This window comes from Mercenaria mercenaria, chromosome 9 (genome assembly GCF_021730395.1).
Source record: "Mercenaria mercenaria strain notata chromosome 9, MADL_Memer_1, whole genome shotgun sequence".
Classification (NCBI taxonomy): Eukaryota; Metazoa; Mollusca; class Bivalvia; order Venerida; family Veneridae; genus Mercenaria; species Mercenaria mercenaria.
The window spans coordinates 20,864,422-20,887,627 of record NC_069369.1 but is presented as its reverse complement, the minus strand read 5'-3'; the positions used below and the strand labels follow the sequence as shown (position 1 = coordinate 20,887,627).

Sequence of the window (23,206 nt, the reverse complement as noted above, 5' to 3'; positions counted from 1 at the left end):
TAATACAGCAATAATTTTGTTTAAAATATACCAATGTGCTAGAAATTAAGAATGTACGTACAGGAGTGACATCGCTGCTAAAAACTGCGTCTTGCTTTTTTAAGGAAGCATTTTATTTGGATAAATTTTGCCTTTTATTCGAGATCTTTTTCACTTTGCATTGCAAGAGTTGTTCAAGTCTACTCTTCTTGCAGATCTATGGAAGATTAGGCAGTTACAAAATAAAATTTTGCTGTATTTTCTTCTCTTTTTATTAAACATCAGATGGATTTTCAGGGCCAATGATTTATTTTATTTTGTTTGGAGTGAAAAAATAAAGCTTTGTTTATATGGCTACTTTCTAGTTTAAATGTACAGGAATATCCTAAGGCCCTCTCCAGATATTATTTTCCACAAGAGGCAGGCACCTGTGTTGAGCCACCAAAAGCCGCCATTTTTAACTCGACTATTCAAAAAGTAAGCTACTGCCCTACTCACCACGGCATCGGCGTCACACCTTGGTTAAGTTTTTCGTACCAATCCGCATTTTGGCATTTGAGATAAAGCTTTGAAACTTTCAACACTTGTTTACCATCAGAATGTCAAGTTTAAGACAACAGTACATAATCCATCAAGGATTTTGGCTGAATTATGGCCCCTTTTAACTTACAAATCTTGGTAAGGTTTTTCGTATCAGTTCATATTTTGTGTAGTGTTTGACTTATGGCTTTGAAACTTTTATCACTTGTTTGTGGCAACAGTCTCTATCTGTAGGCAAGAGTACACGACTCTGACAACTATTTTGGCTGAATTGTGTCCCTTTTTGGACTTGGAAATTGGTACAAATTTCGTACAAGTCAGCGTTTTGTCAAAACTATTTGACATGTGATTTTGAAACTTTGAAAACTTGTTTATCATCATGATTTCCATCTGTAGGCAAGAGAACATAACTCTGTCAACTATGGCTCAATTACTGCCCTTTTTGGACTTTGAAATCATTTAAATTTTTCATGCCAGTCCATATATTGCCTAACCTGTTCGTCATATGGCTTTGAAACTTTGACCACTTGTTTACCATCATAGTCACATATGAAGGCAAGACTACATAACTAGGACAAGGACTTAGCTTAGTTATGGCCCTTTTTGACATAGAAGTTTTGCATACCATTCCATATTTTGTCTGAACTGTTTGATATATGGCTTTGAAACTTTGAACACTTGCTTACCATCATGGTTACACACTGCCATATGGTGCAACACTTATCCAAATCCACAAATACAGGTGCATTGTTTGTCTTATCTATTATTTTTCTTTAACCTGAAAATCTCTGGTAATATTTTGACCCCATACTTCCATCAATTCTTTGAATAGTCAAGGTGCTGTCAACAGACAGTTCTTGTTTTAATGGCTTCCACTCAATAAAAATTTCAAGAGAAACAATAAAACTTACAACACTAACTCTATCTTATGAGAACATTATAGACTGGTATAGCCAGTGCAAATTGACAAAATCATAATATCAGTAAAAGATTATATTTTGATTTTTTTTTCTACATAATTCATGTAACAGTTTTGATAACAAGAGATAACCCTTCACCAAAATGATTTAAAGTGCACGCCTGACAAATGAAAGCAGACAGCACAGTATCAAAACCATATCACTATTTTCCTTTCAACTTTTTGTTTCATTTCACAACAGAATTACTTTAAGAACACACATTAGCATGGAGGCTATTTGTAATGAAAATGCACGAGTCCAAGATAGCGGCGCCCTATGTTAATAGGATGCCTTTGACAGTACCCTTGTATTCATTACTTGCTCAGTCAAGTGTGAAATGTCAAACACAAGTGTTCCTCTTCTTGAGACAATAAGTAATATATCAACTAACACTTAAATAGTAATTATATTTTCTTTCATTTCTTTCAATTTTATTCAAACAAGACCTGTTTGCAAAATATACTTAGTATATGTCCCTCATGATGGCCTGTCAGCGGTAACTGGGTGTGTAATATATGGCAACCTTGACATTTGACCTGATAATCCTTCAACAAATTGGGTTTATCTATTGGCCATAAATTAGCATGCTATGAAGTTTCTTAAGCAACCACCATCAGAAACATTTGAGTCCCAAGGCGACTGTGATCTTGCCCTTTAACCTACAAAACAATAAGGATCATCTTATGACCACTGGTATATATGTTCTTTAGTTTGACAGTCCAGGGCCAAATCGATCAGAAACTTTTTTCTGTGTCAATGTCACTGTGACCTTGACATTTGACAGACTGACAATAGGGGACATCTTGTGACCACAGGCAATCATCCTACAAAGTTTGACTTCCGCATGCCAATGCAATCTCCAGTTGAGATAGGAAACTGTTTTCAGTCTCTAGGTCACTCCGACCTTGACCTGTAACGGTTACCTGTAACCTACTCATCCCAAAATCAATAGGAGTCACCTACTGATCACAGGCAATCATCCTTTGAAGTCTGACCAATGTCCTCTAGTTCTCTATCAGAAACCAATGTGTCTACCAACCAACAGACATATTGGCTGACAATGAGCAAAACGATTGGCCCAATGTGCCAGAGTCACCTGAAAAGGACTTTAACCTTTTGGTGTTACTTCTGTTCAAGTTTGATGAATATCCATTATGCAGTTCATTTAAACTAATATAAAGCTTTTTCTATTTTTTTGCCCAGATGGCCACAAAATTTGAAACCTTTAGAGAGAACATTTGAGGGATGTCCAACCAAGGGTGCTACAAATAAAGTTTATGACAAGATGTATTTTTTAAAATATTCTATTTCAGCTCTGGCGGCCCTTACCTTCAGTCAAGTGGAAACACTTAAACTGACAGGTACATTTAAGGATACTACAAACAAAGTTTAGGGAAGACATTTTAAGCAGTTCATGGAAAGTTCTCTTCTGGTAGTCCCTAAAAAGCCAAGCCATCCAAACAAAATACAGTCATATGAAAAATGTTTTGGGACAAGTTTGGTGAGGATTTATTATTAGATGAAGTTGTATAAAAGCGTTTCTACTTTTAGCTCTGAGTCTGGTTGTCCTAAAAAGGGTGCAAGCAGAACAATATAAACACAGTGGCTGAAACAATGACGCTACTGACAAGTTTGGTGAAAATTCATGAAGCGCATCATGAGTCATCAATCGTATGTTTTTCTATCTATAGCTCTCAGGGGGCCTTAAAGGACCAAGTGGAAACATTTGAAAAGAAAACTTGAGAGAAGAATATACAAGGATGCTACAGACCATGTTTGATTAAGATCCTTTAAATTGCTCATGAGAAAAAGTTGATTAAATATTCTTGTATTTTTCGCTCTGGCGATCCCTAATAAGGGCCAAGAAGATCCACTGGTTAAGAACAAATTCCAAAGAGGACCATAAACGAATGCTATATACAAAGTTTAGCAAAGCTCAACCAAGTGGTTCATGAGAAGAAGTTGTTTTTTTTTCTTTCTATTTTTAGTCATGATGGCCAAAAAGGGGCCAAGTGAAACTATTTGTCTAAACCAGGACGCTACAGACTATGTTTTTTGTAATTCGGACTAGTTGTTTCAGAGAAAATGTTTAAGTGAAAATGTTGATGTAGGACAATGGACGTCAGACCATCAACCTATACTTATAGCTCACCAAGAATAAAATTCATGTGAGCCAACAATTTACCCCTTCTTCTCCGAAAAAGGAACATAATAAAAACAATTGTAGACTTCAGTTTGCATCTGTATCCCTAACAGTGTTGTTGTTTTTATTTTCAAGTATAAAATAGAACAACTATGATGACGAATAGCTTAATAGAATTTTAGCATTCCTTTCCTTCAAATATATTTTATGGGTACCTGCCCCACTTAACTTTCCAAAATTAAAACACACAACAACTATATAATGTAGGTATATACTTCCTGGATTCTGTACCAGTACAAACCTGTTCTCCGCAAGTAACTGCCAACTTCCCCACACCTATCAGAGGTGGAGGACTAATGATTTCAGACACAATGTCGTTTATCAAATAGTCACGGAGAACATATGCCCTGCCCGAGGATCGAACTCACGACCCCGCGATCCGTAGACCAAATGGAGGACAATAACAGTAGGTATTCTTAACTACACACACTGGTGTAACTTTGAGAATGAAGTCAAAATCACAAAGAAAGACCAATTACTGGACACATGTTGAAAGATTTATCTATGGAATACGCTGTCCTGCAGACATATTTTTCTTAATCTGTGATTCATATACTTACGAAAATCTACGCAAAATTTATAAAACTGATTATTGCTGCACAGATTTAGTGACATTTCACAATATTTAGCGATCAAAGAGAGGTTCAGATGGTTTCAAATATGTATGATTTTCTTGATATAGTCTTAAAAGCACTTGCACACCATGATCAATGAATTGTAAAATCATAAGTTTGCAAACTGTTCTGTTATCCATTATTCAATTAAACTATTTATAAATTTTAGCCGATTGTCACAGTAATGATAGATACTATTACATCTAACATGCATGCAAGTACATGTAATAAAACTCAACTGCTCAATCAGGATAAAAAGTTCTTATTCGAATCAGTCCATTGATAGGACACACCACTTTTAATTCAATGCCATTCTAACGTGCCTCCTATGAACTTTTCAATTTTTAATTCTCTGCATTAAACCTCCACTATATCTCATATCCTACGACACTTCGATAATTTCTGTTTCATGGTCACCAACAATAAGTTTTTTATGTATATCTGCATTATCTGGATTCAGATTTATTAGTCTGTTACTGGACTCGGCCAGTTCCGCTATAGAAACACGTCCGTGTTGTCGTATAAACTTTGCAACAGATTCAAGTTCCTCCACTGTTATATAAATAAATTTCCCACGGTCATCAACCACTCCCGTGAGTCTGCCATCTGCTTGTAACTCTTGTATTCTGCTTATACAGTCCTGGAAAATAGAATACATCATTAAAATACATCTTAAATCCTGTAAAGAAATGGTACATCTAGATCAGAAAAAAATACTTATTTTTCTCAGGGTTTATTATAGACCTATTCCAAATTCAGATTATTACACAAAGTATCATCATTAAGGAACAAGTTAAGGTCAATTGATGAGCGGCAGGTAATTTTTTTCACTAAGAGGAGCTGCAACTGCACTTGTTATCTTAAGGAACAAGAGGACCATGATGGTCCTGAATCGCTCACCTCTTCCCACATGACCCAGTTTTAAGTATGACGTCGTTTTTTCTATTATTTGACATAGTGACCTAGTTTTTAAGCTCATGTGACCCAGTTTTGAACTTGACCTAGATATTATCAAGATGAAAATTCTGACCAATTTTCATGAAGATCCATTGAAAAATATGGTCTCTAGAGATGTCACAAGGTTTTTCTATTATTTGACCTATTGACCTAGTTTTCGAAGGTGCGTGACCCTGTTTCGAACTTTAATTAGATATCATTAAGGTGAACAATCTCACTAATTTTCATGAAGATCTCATGAAAAATATGGCCTCTAGAGAGGTCACAAGGTTTTTCTATTTTTATACCTACTGGCCTAGTTTTTGACCGCATGTGACCCAGTTTCAAACTTGACCTAGATATCATCAAGATGAACATTCAGATCAACTTTCATACAGATCCCATGAAAATTATGGCCTCTAGAGAGGTCACAAGGTTTTTTTATTATTTGACCTACTGACCTAGTTTTTTATGGCACGTGACCCAGTTTCAAGTTTCACCTAGATATCATCAAGGTGAACATTCTGACCAATTTTCATGAAGATCCATTCAAGGGTATGGCCTCTAGAGAGGTCACAAGGTTTTCCTATTTCAAGACCTACTGACCTAGTTTTTGATCGCAGTTGACCCAGTTTCGAACTTGACCTATATATCATCAAGATAAACATTCAGACCAACTTTCATATAGATCCCATGAAAAATATGGCCTCTAGAGAGGTCACAAGGTTTTTTCATTATTTGACCTACTGACCTAATTTTTGAAGGCACGTGACCCACTTTCCAACTTGACCTAGATATCATCAAAATGAACATTCTGACCAATTTTTATGGAGATCCATTCACAGGTATGGCCTCTAGAGAGGTCACAAGGTTTTTCTATTTTTAGACCTATTGACCTAGTTTTGACCGCAAATGACCCTGTTTCGAACTTGACCTAGATATCATCAAGATGAACACTCAGACCAACTTTCATACAGATCCCATGAAAAATATGGCCTTTAGAGAGGTCACAAGGTTTTTCTATTATTTGACCTACTGACCTAGTTTTTGACGGCACGTGACCCACTTTCGAACTTGACCTAGATATCATCAAGGTGAACATTCTGACCAGTTTTAATGAAGATCTTGTGAAATATATGGCCTCTAGAGAGATCACAAGGTTTTTCTATTTTTAGACCTATTGACCTAGTTTTTGTAGTTTTTGACCGCACTTGACCCAGTTTCGAATTTGACATAGATATCATCAAGATGAACATTCAGACCAACTTTCATACAGATCCCATGAAAAATATGGCCTTTAGAGAGGTCACAAGGTTTTTCTGTTTTTTGACCTACTGACCTAGTTTTTGATGGCACGTAACCCAGTTTTGAACTTGACCTAGATATCATCAAGGTGAACGTTCTGACCAATTTTAATGAAGATCTTGTGAAATATATGGCCTCTAGAGAGATCACAAGGTTTTTCTATTTTTAGACCTACTGACCTAGTTTTTGAAGGCACGTGACCCAGTTTCAAACTTGACCTAGATATCATCAAGGTGAACATTCTGACCAATTTTCATGAAGATCTCCTGAAATATATGGCCTCTAGAGAGGTCACAAGGTTTTTCTATTTTTAGACCTACTGACCTAGTTTTTGAAGGCAAGTGATCCAGTTTCGAACTTGACCTAGTTATCATCAAGCTGAACATTTTGACCAACTTTTATATAGATCCCATGAAAAATGTGACCTGTAGAGTGGTCACAAGCAAAAGTTTACGGACGGACGCACGGACGACTGACACCGCGCGATCACAAAAGCTCATCTTGTCACTTTGTGACAGGTGAGCTAAAAATAGATCAGAATTTGGGGCAAATGGTATAGAAAGTTCTGATGTAGTCAATTCGATAGGAAAACTGAATGATTTGAAAGAAATTTTCTAAGGGGAATATGCCTGAATACAACCACTGCTACAGAAGAGAAACAAAGAAGAGCAGTTCTAAAAATTAAATGAAGTACTGTTTATTCAGACAATGGTCAAAATATAACAACATCGGCCCTATATAAATCTGAAAACTTGCGCGCGTGTTTTCAGTGGATGTAATATTAGAAGTTAGCAACTGTGAAATAAAGTGTCTTAAATTAACAACAATATACTTTAATGAAATAATGAATAGTTGATCTACAATACACAATACTAGGATTGCCTGGCAACAAGGACAAAGAAAAATTCCCTAGCCTAACTCCATTTCTACTAACAATTCATGATTTTCACAGACATATGACCAGTATAACCTTATTTTGTTGGCCTCCTAACTAACTGCCAACTTCTCATAATGAATAACAGGTGAAAGATGAATAATTTTAGACACAGTGTCTTCTATCAAATCTTCACATAGAACATATGCCTCACCAAAGGATCAAACACATAGCCCTGCTATCCTTAGATCTGTGCTCTCCATGTTGAGCCTGATTAATCCTTTATTTATAATTCCTTTTTTTTCCACTAAAATATTTGTTTGTTTAAGAAACAGCCTAAAAGAAATATAAGACAAGAGCCATGTTAGACATGGCCAATCCCCCCGCCGGGCATATTATAATTGAAGGCTAAAGTTCATGGCAAGTTAGTGTCTGAAAGTATTCATTTTGGGAGAAGCTTTGAAAAACCGTTCAGGAGTTTTAAAGATGTGGAAGAAAGAATTATTCCGTGGTGAGGTGGTTTACTGCTAAATTTTATTAATTTTCATGAACAGTATAGCTGTATGATGTTTTTCTATATGGCCCACAGGGTTCGATCTTAACGCAGTCCCGCGTTCCCGAGGACACCTATTTTAGCGGAGGGCCTTCTGAACTTGGAAGCTGGCTGTCCCGTCGGGACAGTAAGTTTTCAGTTCAATATAGCTAAAAAACTTATCAAAAATACCAAAATGACAGAAAAACCTTGCTTTGAAACGATTTTCGAAGTCGACATCTGTTCTAACCATAGTCCGGATGTTTACTCTCGAATACATACATGTACGTAGACTGGTTCCGCGTCCTATAAAATATATAGTGTGAAATCACAGAAGAGACAGCGGGTACCAGTCTAACATGTACGGTACGGTCCGGGTACGGGGTTTTACCATGTAGCCTCGCTTTCGGTTGTCCTATATTTTCGAGATTATTTGTTTACCTGTCAAAAAGTCATGTGGAAATTTATCGATGGCGTTACGGAACCAGAAAGAAAGATGTATTTGCTTTGGTTATATGTGTTTATTGAATCTTTTTAAATAGTGATTACAATCGATAAAATCACTGAAAATGGGAGGGATTCCTGAAATCAGGGAGGGACAGCTGAATTTGTAAGGAGGAATCCCGCCAGGATTGTTAGAAAAAAAGTAAGCATCTGACCCTGAATTGGCTACTGTAAAAAGAAGGAATGGAAAGCTAACAGGGAACAAGAGTGCCAGAATGTCACAATATATGCCCATCACAGCAAATTTCTTTACTCTAGCAGCTGTATTTGCAAATGGAATTTTAATTTTGTGGTTGTTTAGTAATCATTTTAAGTCTTTTGTTTTTCTAAGTCCACAAAAAAACTCCTTACCAGGTAGAGATGTCTTAAAATACACCTAAAATTGGAAAGTAACATCCAGGTTGTGCCACAGAAAAGTGGTCTTGTTTTTTCCCTGTGGTCAATTATAAAAATGTTACAACATAAGTTATTTATAGTAACAACTAATGGAAGTTAATCTTTAAAAAAAAAAAAAAAAAAAAAAAAAATTGGAAGTCCACACAAAAATCTTTACTAGGTAGAGGTTGGTCAAAATACACCTCAAAACTGGATGTAGCATGCATGTTGTACTACTGAAAAGTGGTCTCGATTTTTCCCTACTTCTAGTAATGAAAAAGTTACAATAAAAGCTATTTAAAGTAACAACAAAGGGAAGTAATTCTAAAGAAGGGAACTGTGCATGACACTTTGTCTCATGATGGTGTATAATTGTGCCAAGTTACATCAAAATCCCTCCATGCATGAAGAAGAAATGCTTCGGACAAAGTCATTCTTGTATCTGACCTTTGGCCTCTAAGTGTGACCTTGAGCTTAGACCTAGGGACCTGGATCTTGCGCATGACACTCTGTCTTGTGGTGGTGAACATTTGTGCCAAGTTATATCAAAATCCCTCTATGCATGAAGAAGTGCTCCGGACAAGGTTTTCATTCTTGTATCCTTTGACCCCTAAGTGTGACCTTGACCTTAGAACTAGGGACCTGGTTCTTGCGCATGACACTCCACCTCGTGGTGGTGAACATTTGTGCCAAGATATATCAAAATCCCTCCATGCCTGAAAAAGATATGCTGCGGACAAATTTTTTTAAGAAAATATGATAAAGGGGAATAACTCAAAAAGTAAGCAAGGTAGAGTTATTGTTCTTGCACACTGCATTTCCTCCCAATGTGTTCTATCAGTGTATGAAGTTTGAAGAAAATCCCTCCAGTACTTTTGAAGTTATGCTCAGGACAAAATTTTTAAAGAAAATATGATAAAGGGGAATAACTCAAAAAATAGGCAGGGTAGAGTTATTGTTCTTGCACAATGCACTTCCTCCCAATGTGTTCTATCAGTGTATGAAGTTTGAAGAAAATCCCTCCAGCACTTTTGGAGTTATGCTCCGGACAAATTTTTTTAAGAAAATATGATAAAGGGGAATAACTCAAAAAATAGGCAAGGTAGAGTTATTGTTCTTGCACAATGCACTTCCTCCCAATGTGTTCTATCAGTGTATGAAGTTTGAAGAAAATCCCTCCAGTACTTTTGGAGTTATGCTCCGGACAAAGATCGTTGTGGACGGACAGACGGACGGGGAGCATTTCTAATATCCCCTTCGCCTTTGGCAGGGGGGGGTTAATAATTTTCTTATTGGTAACTTTTATTTAAATGTCTAGTTATTTAATTGGTGTACAGAATTAATGACGTGTTGTAAGAAGTACTTGCAGAATAATTGCAACCAGTACAAGCAAAATGTATTTTTAAGATCATAAACCTCAAGTTTCAAACTTGGTCCTTCTTTAATTGAAGTTCATACACCATTTTCAAAATTCTCTAACAGTTCAATGACCTTGGAAAAAAATCAAATTTCCACGACTTTTCAAGGCTTGTGGCACCCTTGTACACTATCAAAGCATAACTTTACGAACCTGTGTTTTAATTTTAAAATGAGCTGCCAGATCTTCCAGCATGACAACCTTCATTTCCTGAAAATAGTAAAATGGCTTTTTTACAATCACTTTATAATACAAAGAAAACAAGAGCTGCACGAGTAGACAGAGCACTCAAGAGTAACTGAGGAAACTAATGCTATCACTGGAGTGACTAATACCCCTGATGTGGATGATGATGTGTGATAACAGTTTAAGTCAAACATACTTAGAAATAACAGAGATGGACTGGAAGTGCATACCAAATTTTCTCAGTATAAAAGGGACATACTTCTTTAAAAGCTCCCTTTCAGCCATGTCTTTTTGCAAATCAAATTCAGCTTGGTGGTTTTAAAGATGTTCTTTAATTATGGACAGACAGAAGAAAGGCATCAATTCATTCTAAAAGCTCAGGTAAGCTAAAAAGAACTTCCATACTTGTTTCTGTTTCAGAGGACAACATGGAATGTTTTAAGAAAGGGAATGCACTTTATTCTTAATAAATCATGTTTATTCTGTGGCATTCATTCTGTGATCGAGTATAAGACATTTGTTAACTTGGTATCCAGAACCAAAATTTCCAACAGTTCAAGATAATATCACTTGATATAGACAAACTCACCTTGATATAATTAATGAATTCCTGAAGCAAGGACTGTGACTGAAAATATACAAAACCTACTGTAAATTCAAGAAAGCATATGACTGTGTTTCCAAAGAGCTTAATTTTGCAATGCCAAACAAATAAATGTCCATAACTTAAATCTACACTCAAATTTAATTTGAACCATGTACTAAACCATAAACAAGAGCTGTCACAGGAGACAGCGCGCTTGACTATTTCAATGCTGGATAGTGAAACTGGGTACATCTGTGGAAGCTGGAGCTGTCACCGAGGTGTTAAATGACTCCAATGGCGGATGAAAATATTGCACAATAGCTTGAGTCTGTGTTAAAAATATTTAGTTACAAGAGAGATAAAGATAAAAGTATATCAAAACACTAAATAAGTATAATTCTAAGCAAAAAGGGGGCATAATTCATAAAATATTGGTGCAAGAGTGCCTTGTGTCATATGATGTAGGTGATGATGTGGACCAACTACTTCAAATTTGAATCAAATCCATTTAGTAATTACTAAGATACAGTGAAAATGCATCAAAATTAACCTTAAATTCTAAGTAAAAGGGGCATAATTCATGAAAAATTGGTGCCAGAGTTATGCACCTTGTTCCATATAATGTTGGTGATAAGGTGGAACAACTATTTTAAGCTTGAATCAAATCCATTTAGTAATAACTCAAGAGTGAAAGTGCACAAAAACTTTAACCTGAAATTCTAAGTAAAAAGGGGACATAATTCAACAAATACTGATGCAAGAATTATGGCTCTTGTATGTCTTGATGAGGAATAACAATTTTAAGTTTGAAACAAATCCATCAAGTAAATACAGAGATAAGGAGAAAAAAGAGAAAGTGTAAAAATACTTTAACCAAGGTGGGGATGCAGAAGGGCGCCGCGGAAGGGCGCCAATGCCGGGTTGAGTAGGATAGCTCTCCATATACTTCATATAGCCCAGCTAAAAACTAGAGATTGTTTTTCACATACGTATGTCTCCCACCACTTTACACACAGACATTGTAAAATACCACAAAGTAAGGATCATAACTCAGAGACAATCACTGAACCATTCCAACAATATAAATAATAATTCATGAGGTCTGATGAAATAAAACAAAAAAATGTATAAGAAGCAGTGTAAAAACTTCAAGATACAGAAAATCAGTGGCTATAATGCCACTGAAAATCACTGCACCAAAAATGCCAATGACATGCAGATCTAAGCTTGGCACTAACAACTCCTGTAAAGTTTGATGGAAAGCTGCCTAATGAACAGTTCAGTGTTTTATGAGGTTTTGTTAGTTTTAACCCATACATACACTAAGGTCACCAGCTTGTTCACTTTCACCTTCTTCTTCAACTGAGAACATTTCCTTCATCTTCAGATACTCTTCATGTTCACGTTTCTCTTGTTCTTCCTTCAGAATCCTTTCTTCTTCAGCCTAAATAAAAGTATAAAGTTTTTCTCTTATTCATCAAGTTTATTCTAAATGCCACTGAATCTGGAGTATGTCTTATAAATATCATTTTGGACAAGTTACTGTGAATCACTTACCATGGGCATCGTTTGGGCAAAAACAGTTATTTTGTGGACCAGGGATATAAATTTGTACTTTTAAAGATAAAATGATGGGAATCTCATTTGTTCATTGAGATTTGATTTTATTGATCAATGCAACTAATTAGACCCCAAAGAATACTATTGACTTCACAAGAACGGCTATTTTGGTAGTAAATTATCGGATAGGGAAGAACAGAAATTGTAAAATGTGCATACACTATGGAAAAATACCAGTAGTCAGGGTACTCATTAACTAAAGGCAATGACTTCCAACTGCTGTTACTACTTATATCAAAGTAAGAAACTGTAACATACTTGATGCAATATCATTTTAAGTGACAGCTTATGAAGCCTGGACTTATTGATCTAAACAATAATGTGTTCTGAGGACACCTGCTATCTTTCTTGTTACCTTCTATGTCAAGTTTAACCTATTATTGCACTTCATTATGAACTACAGCACTGTGATTTATTTTGTAAAATAAAAATATTACAAGAGTAAACCAAAAGGTAAAAAAAAAACACTTTAAAAATCAACAAATAAATCTCTCTCCTACTCAAGAGTATATTCACAGTTTCCATAAACTTTGTTTGTTTGGTTGGCTTTAATGTTGCACCAACACAATTAAGGCCGTATGGCGACTTTCCAGTTTCGATGGTGGAGGATGACCCAAGATTCCATGCCGATCATGGGTGGGCACCTGGTTAATCCCCGGCCTTCTGTAAGCCAGCTGGATGGCTTCCTCACGAGTTCAACACCCTAAGTGAGGCTCGAACATACATCGGTGAGGGGCAAATAATTCAAAATAAACTTTGTACTTGACTGTATATGGTATTAAAAGTACCCCCCCACACACACACCACGCACTATACATATTCAATTTCTGTACTTCACCTATGATTCAAAGATTGAGCTCCTTGTTTTATAACATTTTTTCAATGAATGAATGATTCAGTATGGAATTAAAATCTGCTAATAATGTACAATAAATTATAAATGCAGCATCTAAGCAGGGATAAGTTAGACTTGCTCAGATGTACAGAAGTACATTTCTAGCAATGCCTTCCCAGCCAAAAAATGCTTATCAAATCTGTTCACTTTATGTTAGAATATATAGGTATTAAAGAAGTCAAAACTATAAAATGTAACAAGTCACTCAAAATACAAATGTTTCAGCTACACTAACTTTCCTCCAGATACAAAATAAACATGACAAAGGAAATTACATCAACATCTAACAACATCAGAGGCACAATGAAGATGACGTCAAAATTTAACCTTGGGTTTGGCGGAAAAATCATAAACAGGACATCCATTTCGTATTAAGAGATTAGCAATCATAAAGCAGCACAGAAACAGCTAACATTATGAAATTATTCTCTCTCCTCTAAAAAGAATGGAAGCTTTCATTTCACTAATTTCAGGGGTGAATGATTTTAGAATTTCACTTAAATCAATTATATTATTTGACAGGTCAGGTTACCTGTGGCAAACTTCTATCAAAGTTTCTGCAGAACTGGACCCTACCTACATGTACAAAAGCACTTGACCAAGTTCTACTGATGTTCTTGCCAAACTGACTAATCAACTCAATGACTGAAAAATAATTTACCCTTGCTTCTTCTTCAGCCTTTTCTCTTTCTTCTTCTTTCTTTCTCTGAGCTTCTAATTTCTTCTCTCTTTCTTTACGCTCTTCTCGTTCTTGTAATTCAATCTGAAAAAGTTAATTACAACTTCACACGATGAATAAACTAAGATTATAATATTTGCCAGTATTTAAACATTCATCACTTTGATGACACTGTAAACAATATATAAATGCCAGCTTCAAGATACATGTATGTCTGAGACTAATACTGAACAGAATGTAATGTTACTACAATTATTACTTTAACAGTGGAATAACTGTTCAATACAATAAACTTTAGCTGGATTTTTCATCATTTTTTTTTCTATATTTTGAAACATCCAGATAAAAGTTACATACCATTTTACAGGTTTCATGCAGTGGTAATGGAGATTTGTTTTGTAATTTCATTGAAAAATCTGAGAAATTTATTTGACTGATGAAAACTTTCTCAAACTTTTACAAGTATAGTGATTTTCTGCTACCGACAATATCAAACTCTGACAGCATCATACGAATGCTCTATCAAATGTACTTTAAACTAAAACTTACTGAGAATTCTTAAAACTACTCATCACATTTAAGTTTTTTAATGGCGCAAAATATAAATGGTTAAAAAATTGTCTCATAAATTAAGGAAATCCCTTGTTACTGAAAATGTGACTCAATAGTACATATTCATACATATGTGTTTTACTTCTATTTCTTTTGTTAAAAGCAAGTATTTTAATTAAAGCAAAACAAGTAATGACTTTTAACTGAAATCTCAAGGTGGGGAAGCAAGCAAAAACAAAATATCAGCATTTTACTCCTGTATGGGATAACTTATCAAGGGTGCTGCTCATGAAAAAGTAAGATTAACAAGATTATGGCCAATCAATAATCCAGTAGGGGCATTTGTCATACCTGCTGCCACAGGAACCACATATCTTTATATACTGACAGTTAACAGAAGGATGTGCATTACTCTCCATATAACCCACCATCTGTACACCAGGTTTCAAGAAAAAAGTCTCCTGTACTTTTTAAGCTAACGCAGGATCTTTTGTGACTAACGGATGGATAGACAGAAGGACAGACAAATGGAGAAATTGAAATGATGTTCATAGTCTCAATATCTATACATGTACAAAGTTCTATGAAAATATCTCTTGAACATCTTCAATAATGCCATCTACACGTATCCATGTATAATGTTTCATGAAAAACAAATTGTCATTTTTTTTAAAGTTGCAAAATGATCCCACTTTGCCAAATTTTTGTCCTATCACTGGACACATATGATAGCCACCACATTTGTTGCCACTACAGCAGAAACAAATGTGCAACACTGAAGTCTATCTATAACTAATTTCATGGAAAAAATATCTTGTATTTTCAAAGTTATTGCAGGATCCAACATTGTGTGACTGACAAACTGACAGGTAGACTGACGGCGGGGAAACCATAAATTCCCTATGGTGAGACACAGGTAGTGGACTTGTAGGACTTACTAAGGCCAAATTAAATGCCTTTTCTGTACACTGATATATAGAGAATAATAGGTTAGTGCTGTAGATGAGGAAGTTTATCTGGCGAGGTGGAGGAGGTTATCGGGTGAGCCGAAGGCGAACCTTATAACGTTCGGAGCCGAGCCAGATAAACTTTCTACATCTTAGGCACTAACCTATTATTCTATTTATCTTGTCATTACTTCATTTTCCGATATTTGGCAATTTATTTTACAAAAATAAGTGTGCGACAACTGCTTTAATGATATTCGTAATGAAGTCACATATATAATGACATGATTACCGGCAAAATCGCAATAACTTCTTCGTTTTTGAATAAAAACTCATTATTTTACCACTCATTTTCTTAGTTCGGACATTTCCAGCACAATGATGATGGTTTCGTTGCAAAATTTCTTATGACAACAATATCGATCATAAGGTCACATGATCAACTGACCGTATATCACTGGTCACATGATCAACTGACGGTATATCAAGAAAGATATATGGCACCCTGATATCGGGTCGAAAATACTGCAAGTGACAGGATAAAAATATTTATTTCACAGTTTTATTACCTCCCTTTGCCTTCTCTTCTCTGCTTTATCTTGTAATTTTCTCAATTTTTTGGCTCCCATAGTTTTCTCTGACTCTCCAAAGTCATCAAACATATCTTCATCTTCCTCAGGACCTGGCACATATTCTTCATCTGTAATGTAATAATATATTTGGTGTTTACTTTTCCACACCTACACGATTTAGGTTATATGGCAACTTTCCAGCTTTTGCTAGTGAACTAAGACACCTGGTGCCCCACTGGACATCATTTCAGGAAAGAGTGGGCACCTGTGTAGAACCACCTACCATCTGTAAGTGGACTGGATAGTTCCCATGCAGGGCTTAAACCCAGTAAGTGAAGGACAAGTGATTGTCACAGTATAAATCTCAGGGAAAGCAACATCATTTCACTGTACAGTGTACATTTGTATTACATCTACTAAGTGATCATTATATGTTTCTACCAAGAAGTTTCTTCTGTAAAACTACTGTCTGTTGAGACCAATGCATGCAACAAGAAAAGTTTTTATTTTCGTTACACAGTCTACAGTAGATACACTATTTGTTTTTTCTGTTATTACTGGTTTGTTTTTCTTGGGTTAAACACTAACTACTGAAAAGATTTAGCACTGACTTTGAAGTTCATAAAATGGCAAACCATGGAGGCAGCTATTTTATTGTGTTTATGAAGTTATTAACTCTAAGCCAGATTGGTCACCTACCTTTTAAATAGATAAAATTCTTGCCCTCTTCCTTTGTTTACATTTTGCATAAATTTATTAGCACCACCACAGAAGTATCACTGACACTTTCGTCAAACAAAAGTGGAGCCAGTATTTATTAGACCATGTATATGTCATATGCTGATTTTAATACAGAATGAGGAAAAGCAAAACTAGAGAATGAAAACGTGTTCTTTATAACCAAGGTCTCCATATATCCTAGTTTGCTTTACTGTACATGTCTTTACAAGTTATACCTGAATCTTCATCTCTGATTTGCATCCTGGTTCCACGGTTACCACGTCTCCTAACTGCTCTTCCTCCAGGCGGAGCTTCTCTAGCTCTAGGTCTTGCACCTGCTGCAGCTGCCTGTCCTGCCCTTTGTTCATCTTTCTTTTTTTCTATAAAAAGTAATAAATGCTGTTCCTAACTTCCAAATTATTTCGAAAAATTACGAAGTTAGGAAAAATAAGGTGGTATGGAGCAAAAATGGACAAAGTTTGATGAGTATTTAACTCGAAATTTGTTTTAAAAAAAAGAACGATTCAGTTGTGTACTGAAAATTCAATGTACATAGAAGAGTTTACTTCCTATTATGCATGAACAATGTTGCATATTGACGTTTGTTCTGTTTGTACATTGTAAGTTCTTTATTGCATTATAGTACTGCTATGCTCTTTATGTTTATGTTTCTTTTGAACCATCTTACATAAGTGTTAGCCTTTTAAAATATTTTGTGCAAATGTTAATTCTCTATCTGCATGTTAACATAGACTTTTATTTGTATATTAAAAGGTATTATCTTTCCTACCATAAACTACAGCACTGTGTATGCATTTAATGTTGGTCAATTGATGCGCATGTGGACAGGCCGTACAGCTTACAAGCCAGCATTCAATTTATTATACATGCTGCACCTGTACATACATGTATATCTACATGTATACTAACCAATAGCTTTATGCTTTGTTCGCTTCTTTTAGTATGTAAACTTTATAAGTGCATGAGAAAAACTGCAATAACTAGAATGTTCCCATAATTTTGGAAACTAGAAACTGATCAAGCATTAAGTTTCATGTAAATATATGAAACAGTGGGGGCATTTTGCCTTTCAGTGAAAAAATATTTTAACAAGAGCTGTCCGTAAGACAGCGCGCTCCACTATTCGGCATTTTGACAGTAAAATGATTATATGTTTCAATAAGAGACCTCTGCTTTAAAAGGAAGATATACAAGAGTTATTTGGATTGTTACCAAACATGCAGATGATGATTGTAAAGATATATTTAGAGTTTCAAGTCATTATCTTATATAGTACCAAAGTTATGTCCAGAAAACGAAGTTTGTTAAAAAGTTTAAGTATGAAAGGGGCATAATTTTATCAAAAATACAAATCAGAGTTATGGGGATTGTTACCACATATATATGCAGATGATGATGATAAAGATACATTTTAAGTTTCAAGTCTTTATCTTATATTGCATTAAAGTTATATCCAGAAAGCGAAGATTGCAAAAAACTTTAAGTACAAAAGAGGCATAATTCTGTCAAAAATACAATTAGAGTTATGGGGTTTGTAACCACACATGCAGATTGATGAATATAAAGAAATATTTTTAATTTCAAGTCATTATCTTTTAAAGTACCAAAGATATGTCTATAAACGAAGCTTTCGAAAACATTTAACATGCAAATAATTCCAAGTATAACATCATTGTGACCTTGACCTTGCACATACTTTTGTTTGTAGGAAGTGGCTATTCCTACGGTCCCGTAAGAATAGCTTCACAGGCTATTCCTACGGCTCTCCAGGAAGAATAGTGAAATAGCCCGCAGGTGGCTATTCCTACGGCTCTAAAGACAGTTTGTCTGTCCACCTTGTATTGCATTGTACTGAATTAATTCAACTGGTATATTTTCGAACAAATTGTTTACTTTTCAGTTTCACACCCAGGGCGCCCCCTCCCAATAATATGACCAATTAAGCTAATTCTCTTAACAATCTTTTGACGAGTCAATTTTAGCTGTGTCCTGCAGTTTTGTAGTTGTTTTTGAGGTTTTAACAACCACTTTTTTAAAAAAAAAAAAACACACAAAAAAAACGTTGTTTAACATTTTATGGAACTGGGTTTGTTATAGGTCGGCTGACTTTCAAAATGTACGCCGCCCTAGCTCCCCACTCTAAAAATGCTTCCTACGTGCCTGACAAGCGCCTGGATTCTTCCTCTAGTACCAGAAAGACTGGAAAATCATCAAATGACACATTTTCCTGTCAATGTTATGTTAAGCATTTTCACACACAATATGTAGCTGTCCGGCAATGAAAGCCTTAATGCATGAATATTTGATCACCACCCGAAAGAAAATGCACCTACCTTCCAATCAAAATTTAACAGTGACTTAATGATAATGAACATGTAATGGAGGCCAAATGCAAGTGGTATTAGAAAACTTATTTTTCCTTGAAAAGATCAAATTTTTATGCAGCTTCTTTAAGCCACGTCCTTTAACAAGTGCATGTACTTATTTCACATCTGCCAAATAAGTATCTATTGTGAAATTGGCGAATTCACCCAGATTTCCCCCTTTTCAATAAAAACATGTAAATGTACTCAGAATGTGAAACCCCTTATCTAATGCATTGTTTTATAAGAAGACTTATAATATTTTCTACATGTTCACAAGCACAGGCAGTAATTGTGGTCTAAACTGAAGTAAAACTCTTAAAAAGAAACTTTGAAAAATTAAACAAATTCCTTGAAAGACAGTACAAACTATTATCTGATGAATTGTTCTTCCACCGCTATAAACCATTTATCTACCTGGTACTAACAACATACCGGTAATTATTGGTTTTTAACCGATATTTGCGCTAAGTTCAGTGATTTGAATATTACTTCCTTTTCTTTAAAACAATGTAAAATAGCACTTACATATCTTAAAGACGATTATCTCTAAGTGAACTGAAAAAATAAGGCAATTAATTTGGATGGCAAGATATGGGAACCACAAACTGTGGTTTGAAATGAAATGATAATAATTTTTACCAAAGTGCTCCCTGTAATCTTTATGACGTGATTTTGCATGTCGATGACCATCTGGCAAAATCAACACCCATATATACTTTTCGTTTCTAATTAATACTTAGTATAAGTATTTTTTTCTTGAAAATTGGCATGCACACGTAGAAATATATACTTAATAAAAGCTTAAAAGGATTTTAAAAAGTATTCAACACTTTAGATTTTATGTCTTGATTTTGCCTTTTACTTGAGATTTCTTCGCATATAAATTCTGTCCAAATAAACACCCTCAAACGTTTTTCGTGAATAAAAGCTTAAAATGATTCTTTAAAAATCATCACTTTAAATTTCATATCTTGATTTTGCCTGTCATTTAAAATTTCTGCGTATACAGTAGAATCTGGCGAAATCAACACCCGTATACGTTTTTCGTTTCAAAACCACCTTATATATAACTATTTTTTCTTGAAAATTGACATGCAAAGTTATCTCTCGATGTGATACTAAAAGGTAAACAATTTGTTCGAAAATATACCATTTAAATTAATTCCGTACAATGCAGTTCAAGATGGACATACAAAACTGTCTTTAGAGCCGTAGGAATAGCCACCTGCGGGCTATTTCACTACTCTTACGGGAGAGCCGTAGGAATAGCCTGTGAGGCTATTCTTACGGGACCGTAGGAATAGCCACTTCCTTGTTTGTATGCTAAACCATGTTTATTTGAACTAACAGTAAGATATAAGCAATAGTAACAAAGATATGACTTATCTGCTCATCACCCCTTCCCGCCCAAAAACGCTTTTATCAGGCTGGTCACACTTCCCGATCGGGCTATATAGCTCGATCGAGCTATTACAGCCCGTTCGGGCTTTGATTTAATGAATAGAAGTGTAAAATATCCGCCTGATTCTATAGTTAAAATTATTTGCGGATTCTCAAAGTCTGCCGATAGTTTCATTTTGATGGCCCGTATCAATATATGATAACATATTTATACAAAGTTAGCTTACAGCATCCGCAGCTCTAACTAAAACCTTACTATGTAACTCATAGAACACTTTCAAACTGACGAAATCTAAGAATTAAAATAAATCCACAACCTGGACAGCTTCAGAAAGTTCGTCTGATGCATTGTTTTTATGAATGAAATTATTGCGGTTACATGGTGACGTAAGTAGGCGTGTCCCGCAGCTATCAAAATCAAATACCGCGATATTTGAGAACTACGTCAAGTATCGTCGCACCACGTAATTTTACGCACACCTATTTCGACGCCATTTTTGTTTTGACCTCGTTCTCGATTAACCTGGGGTTTCCAATGACGTAATTACTCGGTGTAATGACAGAAAACATCATGGTTACTTTTACCGATAAAAAAGTTGGAAAGTTCAGGATTTGAAGATATTTATCAACTTTCATTTACCCTATACATGATTTTTAATGTTTCTACTAATGCAGATTTTCATCCATTTTAAAAATGTCTCTGTGGAAGCTTAGATTAAAAAAGTTACTGGAAATTTTGTTGTACGTCTGCAGCCGACTTTGGTGCTATCAAGGTCACATCACTGCCATGTGACATATGTAGTCGCACTATTTTATGCACTGTTTTGGAAGGTGTACGCATTATATATCAGTGCGATCATTACTACACACTTCGTTTTTTTTCTCTTGTCAAGTAGGCTGCGAACACTGGGTTCATCTAAAGTTTTGTAAAAAACAAAATGTGCCAAATTCCTCTGTAAACACTGCAGTCCAGAAAAATGAAAGAAAAAACATCAGACAGTGTGTATTAAAAAAGCAGAGTGATTATTTATGTTTTAGCCCCTTATCTGCATGAATGTTAAAATGTTTTCAGATTTATTTATATCATTTGACCTTAATATTGATTATCTACTTGCATCTGCTTTTATGTCAAGTTTTATTGCAGCATCCATGACAGTTATGGTGTAGCACATTACTTACAGTGGTTGCACAAATATTTAAGCCAATCAAAAGCTTCGTAACAAGTATCATGTAAGATGCGTCGAAATAGATGTGTTAGAAAAAAGTATGGCCGACCACACTAGTTGTTGTTTACCTTTTGATTTCTGGCAGTCAGTTGTTTAGAATAAGATGTTATTGGTATGATTCAATGCATAAAAGGTTAGTGCATAAGCAACATCTAATAGAGTCACGTATGATACTGAATGAAAAAGCGCGACCATGTTGCTTGTTATGTGCGTCGAAACTGGCGAGTCTGGGATATGGCTGTCATTTTATTGTGTTTTTTACACATTCTCCGCTGGCTGAGAAAGAAAGATGATTTGCAAGTAATAAAAGACATTTGGTTTAAAGTTTTAATGCAGAAAACAAACTAAAGATCAGAATTTATTGATATGTTATTTATGTTCCGACAGTTAGATACCGCGATACGAGGGAACTCCATCCTACTGACTCTCTGATCTGTTTACTAAATAACTGTGATGGTTTTAATCTCTGTAAATAGTGTCAGGTAAACTTACTGCTTTTATCTCCACAGAAGATTGAAATAGCAACTAATAAAACTACGATAACAGCTGCCGACACCAAATAAGCTGTCGCAGGATCAATCGGGGCCATTTTGCCGATGTGACAGTGAAGCGTAATAACTACTTGTTATAATTTTAACTTATAGGCTATTTACACGGTTGCCGGCTGAGCTAAAGTTATTTCAATTCACATTGTGATCGGGGCATATAATATGCATGTGATGACAACATTGATACACATATTGAATCAGTGTTAAGACAATGCTCAGTGTACAAAACAACAATGCAGCATACTGCACATCCAGAAATAAACTAAACTTAAAAACTTGGGAAAAAATGTGGGGCATGGAATTAAACCCCAGCAAGTACCAGGTTCTCCATATCACACGTAGCAGAAAGCCCATCCAGTTTCCTTATAAGCTACATGGTCAAGCATTATCCCCAGTTAAGGATGCAAAATACCTTGGTGTCGATATCAGCAACGACCTCAACTGGAACACACATATCAACCGAAAAACAACAAATGCAAACAGAACACTAGGTTTCCTTAAACGCAACATCAAAACAAAACACGAAAAGGTCAGCGCACTTTCATACAAAACACTGGTCAGACCACAATTAGAATATGCATCATCTGTATGCCCCCCCCCCCCCCTCACACACACACAGGTTAACATACACAAGCTGGAAATTGTCCAG

The 23,206-nt window shown here is 35.4% G+C and overlaps 1 protein-coding gene across 1 annotated transcript; it reads right to left on the bottom strand.

The window, feature by feature from the left end:
• Nucleotides 1–1,497: 1,497 nt before the first annotated feature.
• Nucleotides 1,498–22,619, bottom strand: LOC123546620 (DDRGK domain-containing protein 1-like). The gene is made up of 8 exons (XM_053550970.1): nt 22,502–22,619; nt 17,232–17,375; nt 16,273–16,403; nt 14,187–14,288; nt 12,332–12,454; nt 11,014–11,052; nt 10,392–10,448; nt 1,498–4,935 (listed from the first exon to the last, which is right to left on the bottom strand). Exons 1-8 carry the CDS (start codon nt 22,596–22,598, stop codon nt 4,678–4,680), a joined length of 951 nt encoding a protein of 316 aa, XP_053406945.1. The 5' UTR covers nt 22,599–22,619; the 3' UTR covers nt 1,498–4,677.
• Between the last annotated feature and the right edge of the window lie 587 nt (nt 22,620–23,206).

Coding starts and splice junctions, on each gene's coding strand:
- LOC123546620 (XM_053550970.1), bottom strand. CDS start 22,598: ATGGCCCCGATTGATCCTGCGACAGCTTATTTGGTGTCGGCAGCTGTT. Junction 16,404..17,231: donor AATCAGAGATGAAGATTCAG/GTATAACTTGTA, acceptor ATTACATTACAG/ATGAAGAATATGTGCCAGGT. Junction 10,449..11,013: donor AATTCATTAATTATATCAAG/GTGAGTTTGTCT, acceptor TACTATTTTCAG/GAAATGAAGGTTGTCATGCT.